Below are 20,008 nucleotides of genomic sequence, written 5' to 3' on the forward strand. Positions count from 1 at the left end.
TTTTGTGTATATTGCTCTAAATATTTTATTTGCGCCTCATTTTTCACTTAACAATATATAATAGCTATCTTACAGGTTAGCTTATACATGCTTCTTTTTTAAGGGCTATGAAATACTCCATAGTTTTATTTCACCAGGACTCTATCAGTGTTCATCTTTTATTTCAAACTCATGAAATTCATCCCCACATATATGTTTAGCACAATCATACTGTCATTTCTGGAGGAAAGATGCCAAGTAATGGGATTCCTCCTCACAGACTATGCACATTGACAATGTTGTCTGAAACCGCCCTTTCAAAATATTTTGATTTTCTCTTATCCCAACAGTGCCATTCTCTCAAAGCTGGATACTGACAATCATTTCAAAACACTAGCCAATCTGATAAGATAAAATGATGAATCATCTAGTAGCAGAGTGTTTATATTTTTTGTCCATTTTTCTATTGGTTTCCTTTTCTAGATTTTATGATAGAGGTATTAGTCCCTTGTGATATGGTTGGTCATGTTGTTTTTTTCTTCCATGCAGTCATTTTGCTTTTTTTTTTTTTTTTTGATAATCTCTTTACTACTCTGGACTCTTGGAAGGCAGGGCTTTGTCTTACTCAGTCATCAACACAGAGTTGGGCTGGGGGTGTCATTCAGTGGTAGAAAGCTTGGGTAGTATGTGCAGGGCCCCGGGTTTGATCCCCAGCTGTGCTAAGGGAAAGACAAAACACAGTGAGACAGACTGGAGTGGAATAAAGTGTTTAATATTGAAGAACTCGTAGTTAGTATGTACACCGAAAATACATATATACACACATTTATATAGTGATACATACAATATTTGCAATGTAGACATTTGTATTTAGATAGTATATGTGTGATGGTGAAGCAGCTAACAGAGGATGGCCTGCTCAAATTTTGATAGGATGTGCTCTCATGACGGGTAAAATAGAATGATGGGATGAGCTTCACAACTACTGGGACCACAGTATCCACAGTGGCAGCGTTAACATACCTCATCTCTTTCTGTCCCCACAATCCTGTGAAGTAGGTGTCATCAACTTAAGTTTATAGATGAGGAAGTAAAGTACTTAGAAAGTGGTCCCCATCTAGGTCTCCAACCCCCCCCCCCCCCCCCCCCCCCCGTGCCTTTAAGATCCTGTAGCTGCTGCATACAGGTGTAATTATAAAATGCTGAACACTATTTAAATCCTAGCTTTCACATTTTCCTTACTTATTCAGTATTTAGAGACAAGGCCTTGTACATGGCCCAGCCTGGCCTCAAACTCCTGGGCTCAAGCCATCTTCCTGCCTAAGCCTTCCCGGTAGGTGAGACTGCAGGTATGCGCCAACCTGCAGGCCACATCTTCCCCACTCCCTCTTTATTATTATTTTTAACTGTCTGCAGTTGCTTGCTTTATAAATCCCTTCTCAGAGGGCACGGATTTTGCTTTTTCAGGATAATAGCCTTGTTGAAAGCAGAGGCTCTTGGTCATCAGTGGCCCTGCTCTTGGGCCTTGAAAGCAGTGGACTCTCAATCAAGTTTTGTCATTTCAACACAGCAAAGGGCTGAAGAGTGTGCCTTCTCTCTATGAGCTGGCCTAGTGAAGGAGGCAGATGAATAAGACAACTATAACATGGCAATAGGTGCTGATGGTGAACCCTGATATAAAGACATAGATAGCTCCTCTCCTCCTACCTAATGGCGCTGTGGAGTTGGAGGAAGTGGGGTTACCTATTGTTCATTTAGGGTGATTGAAATAAACTTCTTAAAAAAATAATAACAACAGACTCTGGCCTGATTCTCCTAAGGCCTGACTATGACACTAGTATTCAAAGAATATAAAAGCCTTCTCTCCACCTCAGAGGGGGCTGAAGATGAATTCTCCTACCATCTTGATGAGAGAAGTCAGTTTTTGTGTTCAGGGAAGAATCTGTGCCTAAATGTGTTTTCTGAATCACGTGGATTTATGGGAAGGATTGGATTTTGTCTTGCAGTTGGCTTTTCTAACCTTTGCTTCCTCTCCAATGTTGACATGCAGATATTTACCAAAGTGTTGTGTAATTTGTCATGACTGGCAGCAAAGACACTCATTGAAGGAAATTCCTATCTACCAACCAGAGCTCAGGGTCCTTCTCAGGGTAGGGCAAAAAAATTCAGGTTGGGATCTGAGATAGAATTATTTAACAGTTCAAGATTATTCAATGTGTATCCATTCCCCTGTGATATATACAACTAATAACATATACAACTAATAAAATAAATACAGAGAAGAGACAGAGCTCTAGCAAAGAACAAATAGGTGAACTTCAGTCTCAGTGAGGATATGGTCTGAGATTTGCTTGTTCTCTAAAACCTGTCCTTAGATCTTTTTGTAAAAAGAGATTTTGGAGGAGGGTAAAGCTTGTAGCTTTACTCACCCAATCCCTTAGAGATACAGTGAATTTAGCACTTGATTTGTGCCAAAATATAAAGAAATAGAAAGTTACCCTAGAGAGTTTCCAAGGTAGAATAATGGAGTGAGTATGAGAGGGAAGCATCCAGGAAATACCACATGTAAGACTATTTACAAATAGATGCTATTTTATCATTCTTACTTAATACATAAAACATATGGTAAGGTTTTGCCTGGAGATAATCCTATCGGACCTTTGTCAAGAACATTTAAGGACTATATTGCATTGCAAAAAGAGTGACATTATAGTTTGTTTTTTTAATTCTAGAGGTTTGTTTTCTTAGGCTAAGCAGGATTTTCGTAATCTTGTTTAGATTATTGGTTTACTTGGCAAATCCTATCCCCTTTAAATGGTAGAAAACTAAAGTTCAATTCATTGATCGAAAATACCCACTCAGCACAAGGGCCTGAATTTGATCCCCAGCATTCCAAAACAAAAAACAAAAACAAACAAAAATGTCCAATTAGCAGATAGAAGTTGAGGAAATTTTATTGTCACTTTGTCTCAAATTAAAACAAGCTCTTATAAGACCTTATTGAGTTTCAAAGAAAAATACTTTTTGCTAAAAATAATCTGCCCTTCAGTTTTTAGGAAGGCGTAGATTACATTATAGAAAAAAGAGATGAGAGGGCAAGTGTCTGTTTAGCTCTCCCAGTTGATCTGTTTCTCTGTGTTAGTCACAAAATCAAGAAATGTATCACATTAGGGGTCCGAGGTAAGAAGAGGAGGTATTGACCGGTATTTTGAATGTTGGCTTAAATTCCCCCCAAAGAGACATATACTCTGCAAGTCAGGCTACTGACTAAGCTTCTTACTTCAAAAAAAAGCACCTGGCTCTTAAGGTTAGCTATAATAGAACACCTGAAGAACATCCAGGCTAGGGAGAGTCCTCTCTTGGATGATGATTTTGGGATGCAATATGTCACTGCTTTATTTCATGCCCCTCCTAAGACCTGTAACAGCATTCACAGCCCCCTCACCCCAAAGCTCAGGAAAGCACACTTATGTCAAGAGATGTCCATCATACTCTACTGCATCCTAGCCGGCACTGTTACAGTCAACTTCATGTTCAAACTGATGGGTTAGGGGAGCAGATGGGAAAACCCTGCTGATCCTTGTTGCTCAGTGAGTTGATCTCAGGTGTGTATACCCTTTGGTTTATAAAGCTAATGGAAAAAGAAATGCCTTTTGAAATTTCAAAATAGAAAATTATAGCTGGGCACTTGGGAGGTTGAGGCATAAGGATCACAAGTTCGAGGCTAGCCTAGCAACTTAGTGAGACCTGTTTCAAAAAAAAAAAAAAAAATTAAAGGGCTGAGGAAGCGCCTCTGGGTTCAATCCCCAGTAGGAAAACAAAACAAAATAAAACAAAACAAAACAAAAAACAAACAACCCCCACACCCAAACCAAAAACCAAACAAAAACCATTATGGCAGTTAAATTAAAATGATTTTCTATATATTTAATGAGGAAACAATTAGTGTATAAAACTAAACATTAATGAAATTTGTTTACAAAAAACTGTAAAAACAGTTGGAGAGGCTGGGGTTATGGCTCAGTGGTAGAGCACTCGCCTCACACGTGCGGGGCCCTGGGTTCAATCCTCAGCACCACATAAAAATAAATAAATTAAATTAAGGTATTGGGTCCAACTACAACTAAAAAAATAAATATAAAAAAAATTAATTGGAGCTAAAATTAAATTTACCAGCAAACATTTTGGAAAGACACACTATATAAATATTTAGACATGATATCTCCTTTTGCATTAAAAACAAATATCTCATGATTTCCTCAGATTTCTACTTTTTGCTGTGTCTGAACCTTATGAAAAAACTCAAATGAGTCTGTTTCTTTTTTAAATACAAATCTCTTTTTCTTCTAAAATGACTCTCCTCATTAAAGTGAAAAGATACAGCTGTTTTCAAAGTCACTCTTTTCTCATATTTCATTCAGAAACTCTTCTAACTGCTGGTGGAAAGAGGGTTTCCATGTGAGACAATGGGAATCCTGAACACTTCCTAATTTCCTGTCGTACACGTTGATAAAACTACTCTTCAAATCACCCCTTGCCCAAGATTTAAAATTAAGAGTGATTGAGGCTGGGGCATAGATTATTGTAATGAGATTTAATAACTGCTTTGCATTCCTTTAAAGGACGTTGTTTTAGGAAGTTGTGCTCACCTTACAGCAATTATACACAAGAAATGAATACACACAGATGAAGCTGCGTAATTATTTCACACAATACAGCTTATCCCTGTGAGAAACTTCTTGCTTTGGTCTGGTTCACTTCTCAACCAAAAATAGGATTTTAAAAGGGACCTTGCAGGGAAGAGGTTGGGAACAAATTTGGTAACATGGACTCAAACCTTATTTCTAACATGTGTTAGAAATAAGCAGTATGCAAGCCCTTTCCATCATCAGGTACCTTCCCACCTAACAAATATTTCACAATGTGTAATTTATCCTCTCATCTGCTTTACAAATCATGTAGAAAAGGATAATGGATGAAACTTCTTTATAAATTAGAACTAGAAATAGCGATCCTTTGTTGTCCGGTAATGAGGAATTTAAAAAGAAGAAAAAATTTAAGAAGCTTTCTAGACCCAGCAAAAGAATTCTTAAAAAATAAAAAAATCTCTGTATAAAAAACGTAGTTCAAATCCAAAGTCCACAGATGAAATAAATGTAAAAAGGGTTCACTGCCGAATTCAAGGTTCAGGGTAATTAAGCAGATCTAGGGAGGACGAAAGGCCCCTGGAGGCCCTCGGTCCAGTGCAGACGGGGTAGAAAATAGCAGCAAGGCCCAATGGAGGCCCTAGGAGAGCACAGAGGCTGTCCCTCTGCCTTCTTTCACTCCACTTTCTATTTTCTAAATCTAATGACACTTCACTCACATGAAAGTCTTTTAGGTTAGACTATCTATAAAGAAATTTGTATCTCCTATTTGTCCTTGAATTCAGTCTGTCTCTCTGCTGAACAAAAAAAAAAAAATGTGCTTTTGGATCACTCCATTTTTACTAGCCAACTTGATTACACATTTTGTAAGGAAAACAAAATTAGAGTTGGGTATTGGGAGTCCTATTTTCAATTGTTCCCTTCTGCCCACTTTTCCTTATTTAACAGAATTGAACTCAATGGGAACAGACATAAGCTCCTGAACTTCAGTGTAAAAACTGGTTTAAAGCAGCAGCTTAGCAGGAGTATAAGAGAGTGACCAAGTGCATTTAGTCCCCTGTAAGCTCCAAGCGAACTAGCTGTAAAATTTGAGCCCAAAGTTATTTCCATCTCTAAGTGAATTAGCAGAAGTACTATCCAGTTTCCTGAGGGCTGGTCTTCCTCATTGTGTGCTCTCAGAATCTGTTTTGGGTACTAGACTTGCATAAGGAATTTGACAAATTTATCCAAAGAAGACCATAATTGTTCCATCCATGTTCTAATTGCCTAAAGCCCAGCAACTGGAAGAACAATTGAGTGCACTGGGGATGCTGGTGGGAGGATGTGATTACTGTTTTCAAGTATCCAAAGAGACAGCATGTGGCAGAAAGATCAGAGATGTTTGCTTTCACTTCAGAGAACAGAATGGGGATCAACTGGTAGAAAAACAACAGATTTTGGATCAACCACGATAGACACGTAGTGAGTTACTTATCACTGAAGGAGGCAAGCACCAGCTGGAAAATTACTTAGTAGAAATGCAGTTTGGTGGAGGTGGGCCCGAGTTGCCGACCCATAAGGTCCCTTCCAGCTCTTTATAGCATTTTTTTCAGGCCTGGGAATAATATGCAGATTTAATTTGGAAAACTATCCTAAGAATAGTTATTTTCTAAATAATTAATATAACTTTGAAAAACACTTAGAAAGATTCCCTCCAAATTCTTCTGAGGACCAAACTGGAGGTAGAATCCCAGGAGGAAGCAGAATGTAGTGGGCTCTCCCTGTAAGGAGCTGGAATGCATGCAGTATCAGATGACACGCTGTGATGGAGGCCAAGTCACCTGAAGTACTGCACAGAAAGCATGCTCCAACAGCTCAATTACTGCGGACAGATCTAAGGCAAGATGCACAGTGTCATTTAAGATGCTGTCTGAAGGCTTAGCATTTCCAGGTGTTAGCTGCACAGTGCAGCCTAACCCATCTTGAGATGGAGCTTAATGTGGAAGAAGAGCCTTCTGAACATGGTCCTTTGGGGGTCAAGATGGAAGCAAAGCTTCATACAGGATCTCTCACTCTGAATGCTTCAAGAGGCAAAGATACATCTGACTTGGGCCCATATTTCTCATCAATTTATCCTGCAAAGTACAAAACTGTTTTAGGTGATTATGTTTTTTCATCCAGGCTCTTCCTTCTGTGGCACTAACATAAGTGGGTCTGAGACAAGAAGGTGCTCATGACTCCTGGGTTAACCACATCATATACAATTAGAAGAATGAGAAATTATACTTCATTGTATTTGATGTATCAAAATGCATTCTACTGTCATGTATAACTCCTTAAAACAAATTTTAAAAAAACCCAAACAGAATTGTACCTCTTGGCTAATTGGGAAAGATACCAGTTTGGATATAAATGAGACATTGGCTTCATGTATGGTCTACACACGCAAACAAGTGGAATGAATTCTTAAGGTGCTTGGAAATTAGTTTTTAAGTAAGGTCTCACCAAAAGTGCAAAAAACACTGAGCTATATATCCCTACCACCATGCGCATTTATTTTTAAACTTTATTTTGAGATAGGGTCTCATTAAGTTGCCCAGGATGGCCTTGAACTTGCAATCCTCCTGCCTGTCTTCTGAGTTGCTAAGATTATAGGCATGGGCCACTGCCTATCTAAAATGTAAATTTTAATGTTGTATAATTCCTAGATCCCAACTTAAGTGGCTTTACTAACATGAAGGTAAATCCTTGTGTGAATATTGAGTAATCAAAAGTTTTTATTACCACAACCAAATATACCAGAATAAATAGAACTGCCTGAGAGAGTGAAAACATCTAGGTAATTCACACTAGAAATCTTTGATTCACTAGTGTTGAAGGATAGAAAGACAATTATTTTCCAAGGTGGGTATAAATGTAAAAAAACTATACCTTTTGAAACAAAAAGTCCAATAATGAATGAATCCAATAATCTAACACACTCACTAGGTTTTTGTGTTTGTTTGCTGATCAAATGAAATGTGAAAATATTCTGTAATTTTTAACAAGGTGAACCTTGCCAGTTTCTGTTTTTGTATTCCCTTTCTAAACTGTTGGATTTTATTATAATCTCAAAAGAATGATTGAGGCACTGGTTCTGAATTTAATACTATATTTATTATAGTGTTTTTATTAACAAACTTTCACCAGAAAGTTCTGAGTGTGTTAATACAGCAGGCACATTGGCTTCAAGGTTTGGCATCTGACAGTCCACAGAATTGCACTTCACTCTTACAATTCTGCCACAACTTTGTGGATTATTTGGGCAGGACCTATAACCAGCCTCCCCCATTAAATGGTTAAATATAAATTTTGGTTCACTCTGATTTAAAAGTTCTGAGTTAACAATAACATCCGTCTGCGACAAGCTCAGCTCCACTTTCCTGTCTGCTTGGTCAGTCTGATTTGGTAACTGAGAAACCTTGGTTTCAGTCCCTCCGCTGCCTTCAATATTCTCCATGTCTCCGTGTTTACAGAGTCCCCTTTGGTTATTCTCAGGATCACAACACACTTGTAGTAAAGATCCAGCGCCTCTGCAGACGAAAGATGACGGATCTGCCATTCTGGGGAGATGCTCTTCTATGCTCTGGAGATTGTGTGCACTGGTCTTACCAATTTTTTCTTGGGCCTGAATGTGCTGCACTGGGTGGAGGAGTAAATTCTGTGGCAGGGAATTCTGCATTCCAGGGGGCTTCCCTCTGCTCTGCAGACAAGGACAGTGATGGATATGTGGGATGGGATGCACGAAGCCCTCGACAGTGTGGTGTGCAGCCTTCAGAGGTGCCACACCATTTTGGATCTGCACAAAGCTGCTAGCAGTTTGAGCACACTGGTGACACAGGGAGTCAGCCATCTGCTGGCAAGAGTGTGGGCCATATTTCAAGTGTTTGTAGGCATTTGGGCAGGTACATCTCTGATTCAGAGAGAAGAGGTGACACATAGTGTGCCTTTCAAGAGAGGGCTGTAACAAGGAGGAGCAAGTTTCGCTTTTGGTGCTTTTGTTGAGTTCACTGTTGTAGGCTGTATGCACAGGCATCCCTAAATTCTTTGTTTGGCTGTTGAAAAATTCAGAGCAGATGTGTGTCTCTTCAAAAGTAGCCTTCTCTGAGGCAGTACACCTGTGGGATGCCAGAGGTTCTAATTCATAAAACTCATGCTCCAGTTCAGATTTTTGGCCCCTGGGATCTAAATGATAAGCATTCATGGTATGTGTTTTGCTTTGTCCCTTGTCACCAGGACTTGTAGACAAGGCATGGGAAAAGGCACTGCACTGTAGTTTTTTAGGTAAAGGAATCTGACCACAGGTACCCTGTGGTCCAAGGCACCGACACATGCACTGGAAAAAGAAGGTGGCAAAAGCCCAGCTGATACACATAATGAGCATCATGAAGGTGCCCAGCTGGGTGTAAGCCAGGACCGTGGAGGGCATCATCATGGCCCCGGCCACGAAGGTGGTCAGAGCGGCCATGGCAATGGCAGAGCCCATGCGACTCAGAGAGAAAATCACCTTGCCTTCTCTGTCGGGATCTGGAGCCAAGCGGTATGCGACCCCATAATGGACAGCAAAGTCAACAGACAAGCCAACCGCAACCGAAATGGTGACAGACTCTAAAACATTGAGCTCCCAGCCCAGCAGGACAAGAGAACCAACAGTGACAAATATGGTTCCGGCTATTGAAATGATGGCATAAAGACTTATGATGATGTTCCAAGTTGTCAGCAGCATCACACTGAATGCAACAGCGACAGAGAGTCCCATGGCAATGAGAGTGCCATCAGAGAGGCTATCTTGGAGGTCATAGAACTCCAGATTGCTGACAAACCAACCATTGCTGAGGCCCTCAGGTGCAGAACTCAGCTCATTGGAAATCCATGAGTCCACCTCTTTATAAAACTGATGCATCTTCTCATAAGCCAGTGTGAAGAGGTAGGTACTTTGGAACTCTAGCACTACTGCCCTGATAGTATCATTGATATCAAACCTTGGCCCTGGGGTTTTACTATCCAAATGGTACCCTGTACTCCTCTCTAGCTCCATGATAGCTCTTTTAATGCACAGTTCAAAAATCTCTTGCTTATAGGGGAAGCTCCAGTGGCTGCAGCATGGGTACAGGGCAGGCTCATCACAGTCCTGGTTTTCCATCCACTGTTTGAATGTCTCAATGAAGCAGCTGGTGAAGTCCTGTTCATCGGTCTGGTAGAAGAATGTCTGGTTTCTCAGTTTTTGACAGAAGTGCAAAATCCAGGCCTGGGAAGCTGGGCTAGCAATGTTAAAACTGCTGTCAAGTGTCAACTTCCCTTTACTCTTGGGATTTAATGGATTGCCATTGTCTTCTGGGGACACACCCCAGATAACTGTGATGGGCATGTGGAGCTCCTCTCCATGGTGAACACGCTCAAACATAAAAAGCTTTTTGTACTCAGCATCATAACGCTCAAAAGGATGAGATGACCTGAACACTTGGAACTCAGATAACTCTAACGAGGGCAGCTTCATCTTTGGATTTATACACACAATGTAGGCCCCACCTACAGTTAAGGCTAGGAACCAGAAGAGCCAAAGGTAGCGAAACTTGATGACGATGCATGGTAACACTTTTTCAAAAAATATCCGAGATGCTTCTGAAATGACAAAAAGTACTTTGTGGCACTTCTGGCAAGCCACTGTCCAGCAGCTTTTGTTACCATATATTTGCTGCTGGGGCTTCCGGAAGCAACTAAATATATTGAGGAGGTATCGTTCATGCAGTACGACGACAGCTGGCAGCCAAGTGACCATCAAAACATAATTCACCAATATAGCTGTCCCCGCGTAAACCCCGAAGCATCTGATGGCTGTAATGTTGCTAACGTAGTTAGCATAAAAGGCAGCGGCAGTGGTAAAACTGGTGACGAACATGGAGAGGGCAGCATGTTGCAAGGTGATGCTTACTGTTTCTGAAGTCTCAGCATGGGGCTTGTCAAATTTGGTGTAGTTCCAAACATCACACAGGACAAAAGCATCATCTGCTCCAATTCCAACCAAAATAATGAGTGCAGTGAGGTTCATAAAAGGAAAAAACTCAAAGTTAAATACTATACGATAGAGAAAATAGGAGACAATCAAGGAACTAATTATTGCAAACATTGTCATCAGAGTGATAAACATGGACTTAGTGTAAACACACATGACTAAAAGGACAATCACAATGGCTATGGCAGGATACACAGTATCCATGAGAAGATAATCTTGAAACAAACTGTGTTTGATCCCAAACTCAATCCCAGTGATGGTAGTCACACCATCGGAAGAGTTCCAGTTTTCAAAGTTGTCTAGGTAAATGTTCATCATGCTCTCCCCTTTCTCTGTGGGAGAGAAAAGCATGCTGTATTTTAAAGCTGGCATGGCATAGTCAGCCGTCTTTGGGGTAATGAAGTCTTTGTCCACCAAGTAATGGAGTATCTGGTACACGGCATTGTACTTGGTACATTTGCGTGGCACGTTGGTGCACTTGAGCTGATCCTTTCTTCTGGCTGCCATGTCCCAGCAATCTGGCCCCAGTGTGCCATTTTGGTAGTGTTTGGCACAGGTCCGAAGCAGCTTCAAGGTATGAGAAACATCTCGCTCAACAATTTTTTGACAGGATGATCTGTTGTTCAGAATGGCGATATAGTTTCCCAGTGTCCAGCTGGGACAGCAGGAAGCAGCAGTAGTCCTCTGGCACAGATCACCAAACTGGGGATGAGATCTGATCTGCAGAGACAGAGACACAGAAGCACTGGAGTTTAAACTGGCTCACCAATGAGAAGGGCCTTATTGCCTTGAGGGCCAGCAAAGTTAAAGAAATAGATAAACAGTCAACCTCTTAAATTAGGTAGCAGTTTGTGTAGGAGGTGAGATTCTTCCCCACAATCTATCTCATATTGGTACTCTAGGGAATACATATAATAATAAATAACCTAGAGGTTATTTTATTTTGAATTGTGAACTGCTGTTGGGAATGACATGTAAGTTGTAAAGTAGTATCAACCAATGCAAGTTTGATTTAAGAAGGGAGATAAAATTAATACCCACTTAGTAAATAAGCCTTTTCAAAGTCACTATGAACAGCAATAAAGTAGACAGGCTATGAAGCTTAGGTATATACAGGATTATGAAAACAACTGTCCAATTGATAAATAAAACAAATTTGTGGCTTTGCCTACAATTTGGAGAAACATGAAATTTTTGGTGACAAAGGTAGTAAGTCTCAATCAAGAGTTGAAAGCAAAGATGGGATTCCCTAGAAAACTGTCAGTGCCTGAATGTTTATTCCCCAAGAATTCATATGCTACAACCTAATCCCCAAGTGGTAATATCAAAAGGTAGGCCTTTTGGGAGGTGATTAATGGGATTGGTGCCCTTTCAAAAAGTGGTTCCAGGGAGCTTTTTTATCCCTTTGCCATATAAGACACATAATAGGCACCATCTTGTGAGGAATGGTCCCTCATCTGAACTGAATCTGCTGGCTCCTTGATTTTGAACTTAGACACTAGAATTATAATAAATTTGTTGTTTATAACTCACCCAGTCTAAGGTGTTTTGTTATAGCAGCCTGAAGAGACTAAGACAAAAACTTTCCAGTAAAATCAAAATTGACCCTGATAATATTCAAAAGGACTGTTGTCAAGATTCATGAAAGATTTAGATTAAAATTATTTCCTAAAGTATAGGTAGACTGGGGCAGTGTTTCTAAGTTTTCACATTATTTATATCTGATTTTAAATAACATATATAATTAATAAACACAATCTATTTTTTTCACATTTTTAAAAATTTATCATGTCAGCAAAAAACCTTTTTTGGGGAACTTCCTCTTGGTAAATGGGGGACTGGTGTACATTAGCCTGATAATTTTGGACTTAGCATAGGCAGTATTCCATTTAGGACATCATTCTTGGAGAAGGGTTCCCTTCTTATGGTTGTTCTTGGTATAGTAAATTGAAAACTTCTTCAAATTTTGAGGGGAAGGGCCACTTCATCTTGTGTAGGTACTCAGTGGTTTTTCTTTTTAATTGATGGACATATAGTAACATGAGCTTACTATCTAAAAGGGTAGACAATTCCTTGAGCTCCAATTCCTTAAAATTCAGGATGCTGATATCCAGCTTAAGGTACCTAGAGGCTACCATTCATGATGTCGTTTCTCTGTCCTTATTTTTTACCCTGTAAGAGTCCTCAAAAACAGTTTTTCTAGGGCCTGGGGTTGTGGCTCAGGGGGTAGAGTGCTTGCCTAGCACGTGTGAAGTACTGGGTTCGATTGTTAACACCATATACAAATAAATAAATAAGCTATTGTGTCCATGTACAACTGAAAAAACCCCAGTTTTCCTAAAGGTGTGCATCAGCCATCATCACTTTTGAATTTGAGGACTAGTTCCCAGTGGCTAAATAGCATTTATTTATTTTTGGTACTGGGGATTGAACCCCAGGGTATTCAACCACTAAGCCATGTCCTGAGGCCTTTTTTTTATTTTTTATTTTGAGACTGGGTCTTATTAAGTTGCTTAGGGACTCACTAAGTTTCTGAGGCTGGCTTTGAACTTGTGATCCTCCTGCCTTAACCTCCTGAGCTGCTGGGATTACAGGCGTGCACCACCATGCCTGGCTACCATTTATTTTTGGATGCTATTTTCGATAGCAGCCTTCAAAGTAGTAGTTGGTCTGTACTTATAATGTCCAACTTTTTAATCTTTGGTCAAATATACACATTTAAAAAACCCCTGCTGTTATTGGGGTTGTGCAGACTTAATCATACTCTAGCAGTTCCAATACTGCTAGAACATGGTAAATCTGTACAACCTTATTCTGTAAATCAGATGAATAGTCCCTTTTCCTTGAGGGGAAAAATAAGAAACATCCCCCTTTTCTTGAGCCTGACCAGAGACTTCTCTTTGAAGGACCACAGCTAAAGATGTCCCAGTCCAATCAAGTGTTCCCTTATTTCTATTTACCAAAGGCTGTTCCAGAGAAGAAACTCCAAAGTTCAAGGAGGGTGTGAATAGTTATTTTTCTAGTAGGATTAAAATCACCCTCTACCTTGATTAGTCTGGGTTTTCATTGAAATATTTTTTTCAAAGTAGAGGGGAAGTTGGCATAAACCACTTATTTGGAACTCTGGTTTATCTAAGAGCCTAGTTACTCAATGATCCCCTAAACACTGGCTACTAAGATAAGGACTGGGACTCATCAGTAGGGTGAGTACAGATGAAACAAGATTAAGTGTGTGTTGGGAACTATTGAAACTGGGTTACCTACACATGGGGACTCTTTATACTATTTTGTCTACATTATACTATTTTGTCTACTTTTGCATATGTTTGAAGATTTTCATAAGAAAGCTATTTTTAAAAATACATTTTATGGGAGTAAAGAAAAATGAGGCAAGATGGTTATTATTCAAACATGGTAAAATAGCATTTACTTTCACAGACTTTTACTTCTAAACTTATTTCTGAAGAGCAATAATTAACATTTCTTAAGATAGGATAATTCATATTTGTTTCCAGATAAAATCATTGATGTCTGCCATTTGGGGAAAACTGAACCCTGGGAATTACAGGGAACCCTGGAAAGGTATCTCTCTGCTTTTCATGGCAGATAACTGGTTTTACCCCCCAAAGAAATTACGTGCAAGCTCCTGGGGTCAGCCTGGTAAAAAAAAGAAAATGCAACCCTACTGCCTGACAGTTTTCTAAAGGAAGAAAATGAATTGCATTCATTATGAAACCCAACATCAGCTAGAAGGAACATATCTGCAGTTGCTAAAATAATCAAATGTCAAAGATAAAGGGAATCTGGTTGCTGGGTGAAACCAGGAAAGAATGCACAGAAATCTGTCCTTGAATAACCTTTTCCAATAACAGTGGAGTTTTTAAATGTGTATATTTGACCGAAGATTAAGAAGTTGGACATTATAAATACAGACCAACTATTACTTTGAGGGCTGCTATCAAAAAGAAATACTAGTTAGTTACTAGGAACCTATTCTCAAATTTAAAAGTGATATTGGCTGTTGCACACCTTTGGAAAAACTATTTTTTGAGGACTCTTACAGGGTAAGAAATAAGGACAGAGAAAAGACATCATGATTGGTACCCTCTAGCTACCCTGAGTTGGGATACCAGCATCCTGAATTTAAAGGAATCAGAGCTCCAGGAACTCTCTACACTTTCAGGGAACTGTCTACACTTTCGGGGAATAAAGCCATGTATTCCCATCTGTCCATCCATTAAAAGGGAAAAATATTCACTGAGCACTTATACAAAACAAACTGGTCTTTACCCTCAAGTTGGTCATAAGGTAGCAGGGAAATCACATAAAAAGATAAATAATAATCAGGTGCAGTGGCACATGTTTATAATCTCAGTTTTTAGGGTGGCTAAGGCAGAAGGATTATTAAATTTGGGGTCAACCTAGGTAAGTTATGGAAACCCTGTCACAAAATAAAAGAGCTAGTCATGTAGCTCAGTGTGTAGAGCACTTGCTTTGCATGTGTGGGAGCCTGGGTTCAATTCCCAATACAAAAAAAAAATAATTTAATGTGTGTATTGTGTATGAAGGCTTATGTGGAACTGCAGAAGGAGTGCCAAAGTCTGTCAGTATGGCATGACAGTGGCACTAATTTGGTCATTTGTGTCTGAAATAGAAAAATACAGAGGCATGTATTGTACTGTGGGGCTTAACGAGATTGGCAGTTACATTTTTTTATCATATTTTTTAGAAAGATTCATTGGAATAATTTCAAAATCTTTGAAGTTTATAAAAATAAAAATGGAGTTTGTGAAAGCAATTTCTTGTAACTCTCAGGAGAAATACAAACCTTCTAATTCTAGTTATTCACAAATTGGATATTTTAGGGAATCATTTTGCTTATGTGGTTATAACATGTCTTTGCACATTTCCCTAGTTAGATAGTGGCAGGGGTGGAGTTGACATAAAGTAGGGGGTAAAGGAAGAGAAGAGAGAAAAAGAAGAAACCAGCAGAGTTTAAAATGATACCTTAACTTTTAAAACTACTGGCTAAAGTTGGCGATATTTCAAGAAGCTGAGAAAAGAATAAAGGGAGGAAAATTAAGCCCTTAATACCAGGTTCAATTGACTGCTAGACTCTCCTTCCCCATGTAACAAAGTCCCCCATGTATTACAAGGTGAAGGGGATCCTAGGGAGAAAAGAGAAGGCAAGGGCTCCATGGGCCTCTTTAAAATAAGGACCAGAATACATACTTTTGGGTTTTTAGCTCTAAGCTTCAGGGGAATTCTAGCTGTCCTCAAAGGTTACCTTACTAAGCCAGAGTCTCAGGCACCACATTTCAAATCCTTTTTATAAGCTGAGTTCTCAGAGCGCCAGTGTCTACAAAGTGCAAAGACCAATAAGGGTAAACGATTTCCAGAGAGTTGAGATTACAGAAACACACTTCTGGTTATTAATGACTATCTGCCAGGGTGTCCCTTAGGATGTCCAAGGGTAGAAGGAAGTAATGTGAGGATCAGGGAAATTGACTGAGGGTCTGTTGAGCATCTAAGAAATTGAGCATTTCTGTTAGGTGTGCAACAGCATCAGAAACAGAAGTCAATCACTCTGGAAACCTATGCCTCTGTGAATTATGAGGATAAGTGGCATATGAGTTTGAACTAATTGTCTTGTAACAGGCAGGAGACAAGTGAAACATCTGGCCTCACTGAGATACTATGTTGATTACTGTACATTTTATGGCGTTGACTCACTAACAATTAAGCTCTTCTGCTCTCGATCATTGATTGTGTCCCACTGAACTTAAGAGGTGTTAATAATAAAGTGCTTATGGACACTAGGCAGGATTGAGGGGTGGAGAAGAAAGACTGTCTCAGGACTGTCTGCTCAAACTACCAAAACACATAAAAATCCTTAAAGGAGCCTCAGATAGGAGACTTAAAAATAATATAGCAGTAATCTGAAAGCTAGAACTGTTAACCCAAGTTACAACTTAAGATATCAGATGAATACATCGTAAGAAAGGTCATTTATTATTATTTTTCAAAATCTGAAACTAGAATACAAAGATGTTTACATCTGGTAAAATATTAATTTAACGAGCTAAAATTATAACATTGTTTTGAGACACGGTCTTGCTACATTGCCTATGTTGCCCAGGCTGGCCTTGAACTCACAATTCTTTCACCTCAACCTCATCACTAGCTGGGACTATAGGCACATTCCACCATGTCCAGCCAAATAACCATATTTTTTCATTGTCTATTTGTTCATTTATTGGTGTGGATCTGGAACTGGCTATACCAATCATTCATTCAGACATGGGTCTTGGGTCTGTTTCTAAGATTCTCACAAGAATACCACAATACTACTCTCTTCCCAATTAAATGGCAAAGTGTATGGGTGACCTAGAAAATATGCCCATCCTGTTCTTTCCAGGGATTACAAAATTGAACTCATAGCTGTCCAACCCTTATTGTGAATCCAGTAAAGAGAAACAATCCAAGCAAAGCGTTATCTATTCTTTTAGTATAACTTTTGCAAATGCATCCAGCCAATCATTAAAAAGCAAATATTTAGATTGTTTTAATCCCTTGTAGAAATGCTTTTGCCATCAGGTTTTCTTATTACCAGCCTACCTAAGGTGTGTTTTACTAATCGGTTAAGATACAATATTATAAGCATGCTGCTAAGAACTTTGTGACATCACACTTCTTTTATGAAGACTATGAAAAATGATTCCCTTTTAGCATGAGCAAAAGCAGGGATTCGGCTTAAAAAAATCATATTTATTAACCTATCAGTGACTTTTGACACTGATTTTAACCCCCCTCCTCCAACTTTTCCATCTTATGGGAGATTAGAGACAAATCTGCAATTCACCACCAGCAAATGCAGATTTTGGGTATGGATTCTTATACACTTCATCTCTCTCTTAGCTTTATTATTTCCTCCCCATTATTTTCCCTTAATGTAATTAACTTGTTTCTTATTGTGTATGCCTTTTTGTAAGCTACCTCTATATGCTGATTTTTATCATCTAACACACACACACAGACAGACACTGTTTTCACTAATGAAAGCTATCATGGCACAATATTGCTTACTGGCTTTTGAGTTCTTGAATCCATTTGATCTCACACACACTCATGAAATTGCTAGCTCTTAAAAACAACAACAGAAACAACAATAACCCAAATACTTATTCTAGGCCGTTTTGACTCATTAAGGTTCATCTGAGTAGGAAATGGCATATACAGTAAACAAAACTAAATAAAAATGGGGTTGGGAGTATCTTCTTCACTATGGAATCACAAATCACAGTGAGGAAAGATTCTGGATTTAGAAGTGGCTGGTTCCAAATCCTGAATCTGTCACTTACCATGTGTGTAAACTTTCCCCATCTATAAAATGGACAAATAATGGTATCTGGTTCACAACTCTGTCACGAGGATTCAATGAAATAATTCATAGCACCGTGTTTAGAAAACTTTGGTCAATACCTCAACAACATGAGCTATTAATTAACAATGAATTCAATCACTTCCAAGTCTTCAGGAAAAGTGGGGCAGGGTCTGAAGATCAATCCCAGGTAAAGGGTATAGGAGTAAAAGACATAGAAGTTAATGACATGCTCTCATCTTAAGTGTGATGATAAAGTAACCAGACTGGCTTAACTTCTCTAAGCTCAATTTCTCATCTGTTTAAAGGTATTTTAAATCTCAAAGCCACAGGTCCATTTTGAGTCATGTATAAGTACATAGCATAAACTCTTACACATAGTGTCCCTACTCATCTCCTACTTTAGAGTTAACTTCCTATGTGAGAAGTGTTGCAAAACATGACAAGGAAAAATGTGTTCACAGCCTCCATCTAAGTACCTGATAGCTGTGAAGAGAAGAAAATACAGCAAATAAAAAATTGGCCACTGATTAAGAAGCTTTGGTCTGTTTTTAGGTCATTTATGGCTTTGGTCTATTTGGAGTTGGATAAAGAGAAGGTGGCACTGACAGAATATTGATGTTCTCATCAAAGGGAAAGTCATTTTCAAAATGTATAAATAGCCTTGGAGAATGGAGAATGGAGTAAAGCCAGAAGTTCTGGGACCAACTAACTAGAGGATGTGGCCACTTACTTCTTGGAAGGTACTCATGTCAGCACAATGAGACTGTTGGTCTGGTGACCTCTAAGAGTCCTTTCTACCTTCTATTCCATTAAGAAATCCTGTTGATAGAATGAACATTGCATTGGGTTGGTAGGCTAGCTATTAGCAGGGCAGATGACTTTTTAACTAACCAATGATTTTACATTTTAGATTTATGCTAAGAACATAAAATGAGTTCCTTTCCTGCCAAGTTGCTGTGCTTGGACAGGCCCATCAGCAATACCAGACAACAGTTTCTACTTGGAGAAACTGGCTCTGAACACATGAAATTGACAGCTCTTCCAAATCCAAGGGGGACTGACTTTATATATTCTGGTGCTGACATCTGTTTGGCTCTGGAGAAGACTGAGGGAGGAGGTGCCTGTCTTCTTGTATGCTGGTGTCTTCTAAAGCAGCAAGGTGTTTAGAGTTTAGGGCAGTCTGGTTTGTATTAGTAGGACCATTTACATACATCTGTAGTTATGCCCTTTGATGTCCCTTTCCTAGCCTGTTCCCTAAATTTTCCTTTGAGGTCACTGGCTCAAATGACCCATTGATTGCCAGAGAGGCAGGCATTTAATAGCATAATTAAGATGCTGACAACTGCCTGGGCAGAGGGGATGAAGAGAACAATGAAACTAGATTAGAGAAGAGAGAAAATACAATTTTAGCTATTATCCTGAAAGGCAATATGCTGGGAAATAACAGAAGAGACTATCATGGAGAGAGAACATGAGTGGCAAAGGAAAAAAGCTGTTTACTAAGGAAGATAGTGTGTTGTAAAGATGGGGCAACACAGGGACACTTTGATCCTGGGATCTGAAAGAACCTAACGCTGGCCTGCTGGTGTTTCCTCCTCAGTAGGTAAGCCTCTTAAGTACTTTCATCTGATCAGACACCACGGGCAGTTTCAATAATAAACCTTACTTGTGCTAAACAGATTTCAGTTTTATTTTACATACCCTGGAATTATCTACATTGCACATTGATTTAATTGCGGGTAAATTCCATAATGTCTCTCCTCCTGCTGAGGTAAATACTACTCTGGAATATCGGTCACCTGGTGTATGAAAAAAAGAAAAGAAGAAGGTTTATACATTATTCATTTATTTCATAAGACTCAAAATTCAGATACAAAAGTTGGGGAACCACATAGACAATTCATTAGCAGGGAATTCTTTCCCATGATGAATTCCAGGAGAAAATGTTAAATAAACCAACAGAAATGG

The 20,008-nt window shown here is 39.2% G+C and overlaps 1 protein-coding gene across 9 annotated transcripts in view; it reads right to left on the reverse strand.

Annotated features, from left to right (window-relative positions):
- Positions 1–7,738: 7,738 nt before the first annotated feature.
- Positions 7,739–20,008, reverse strand: part of Disp1 (dispatched RND transporter family member 1) — a 210,556-nt gene continuing 198,286 nt past the window's right edge. For all 9 annotated transcript variants that reach the window (XM_071600037.1, XM_071600036.1, XM_071600042.1 and 6 more), the window contains 2 exons: positions 19,742–19,839; positions 7,739–11,376 (listed from right to left, as the gene is read on the reverse strand). In XM_071600037.1, coding sequence (XP_071456138.1) covers positions 7,762–11,376; positions 19,742–19,839 — 3,713 coding nt within the window. In that variant the 3' untranslated portion in view covers positions 7,739–7,761. The remainder of the gene's footprint in view (positions 11,377–19,741; positions 19,840–20,008) is intronic.

This window comes from Marmota flaviventris, chromosome 12, assembly GCF_047511675.1.
Source record: "Marmota flaviventris isolate mMarFla1 chromosome 12, mMarFla1.hap1, whole genome shotgun sequence".
In the NCBI taxonomy this organism is placed as follows: Eukaryota; Metazoa; Chordata; class Mammalia; order Rodentia; family Sciuridae; genus Marmota; species Marmota flaviventris.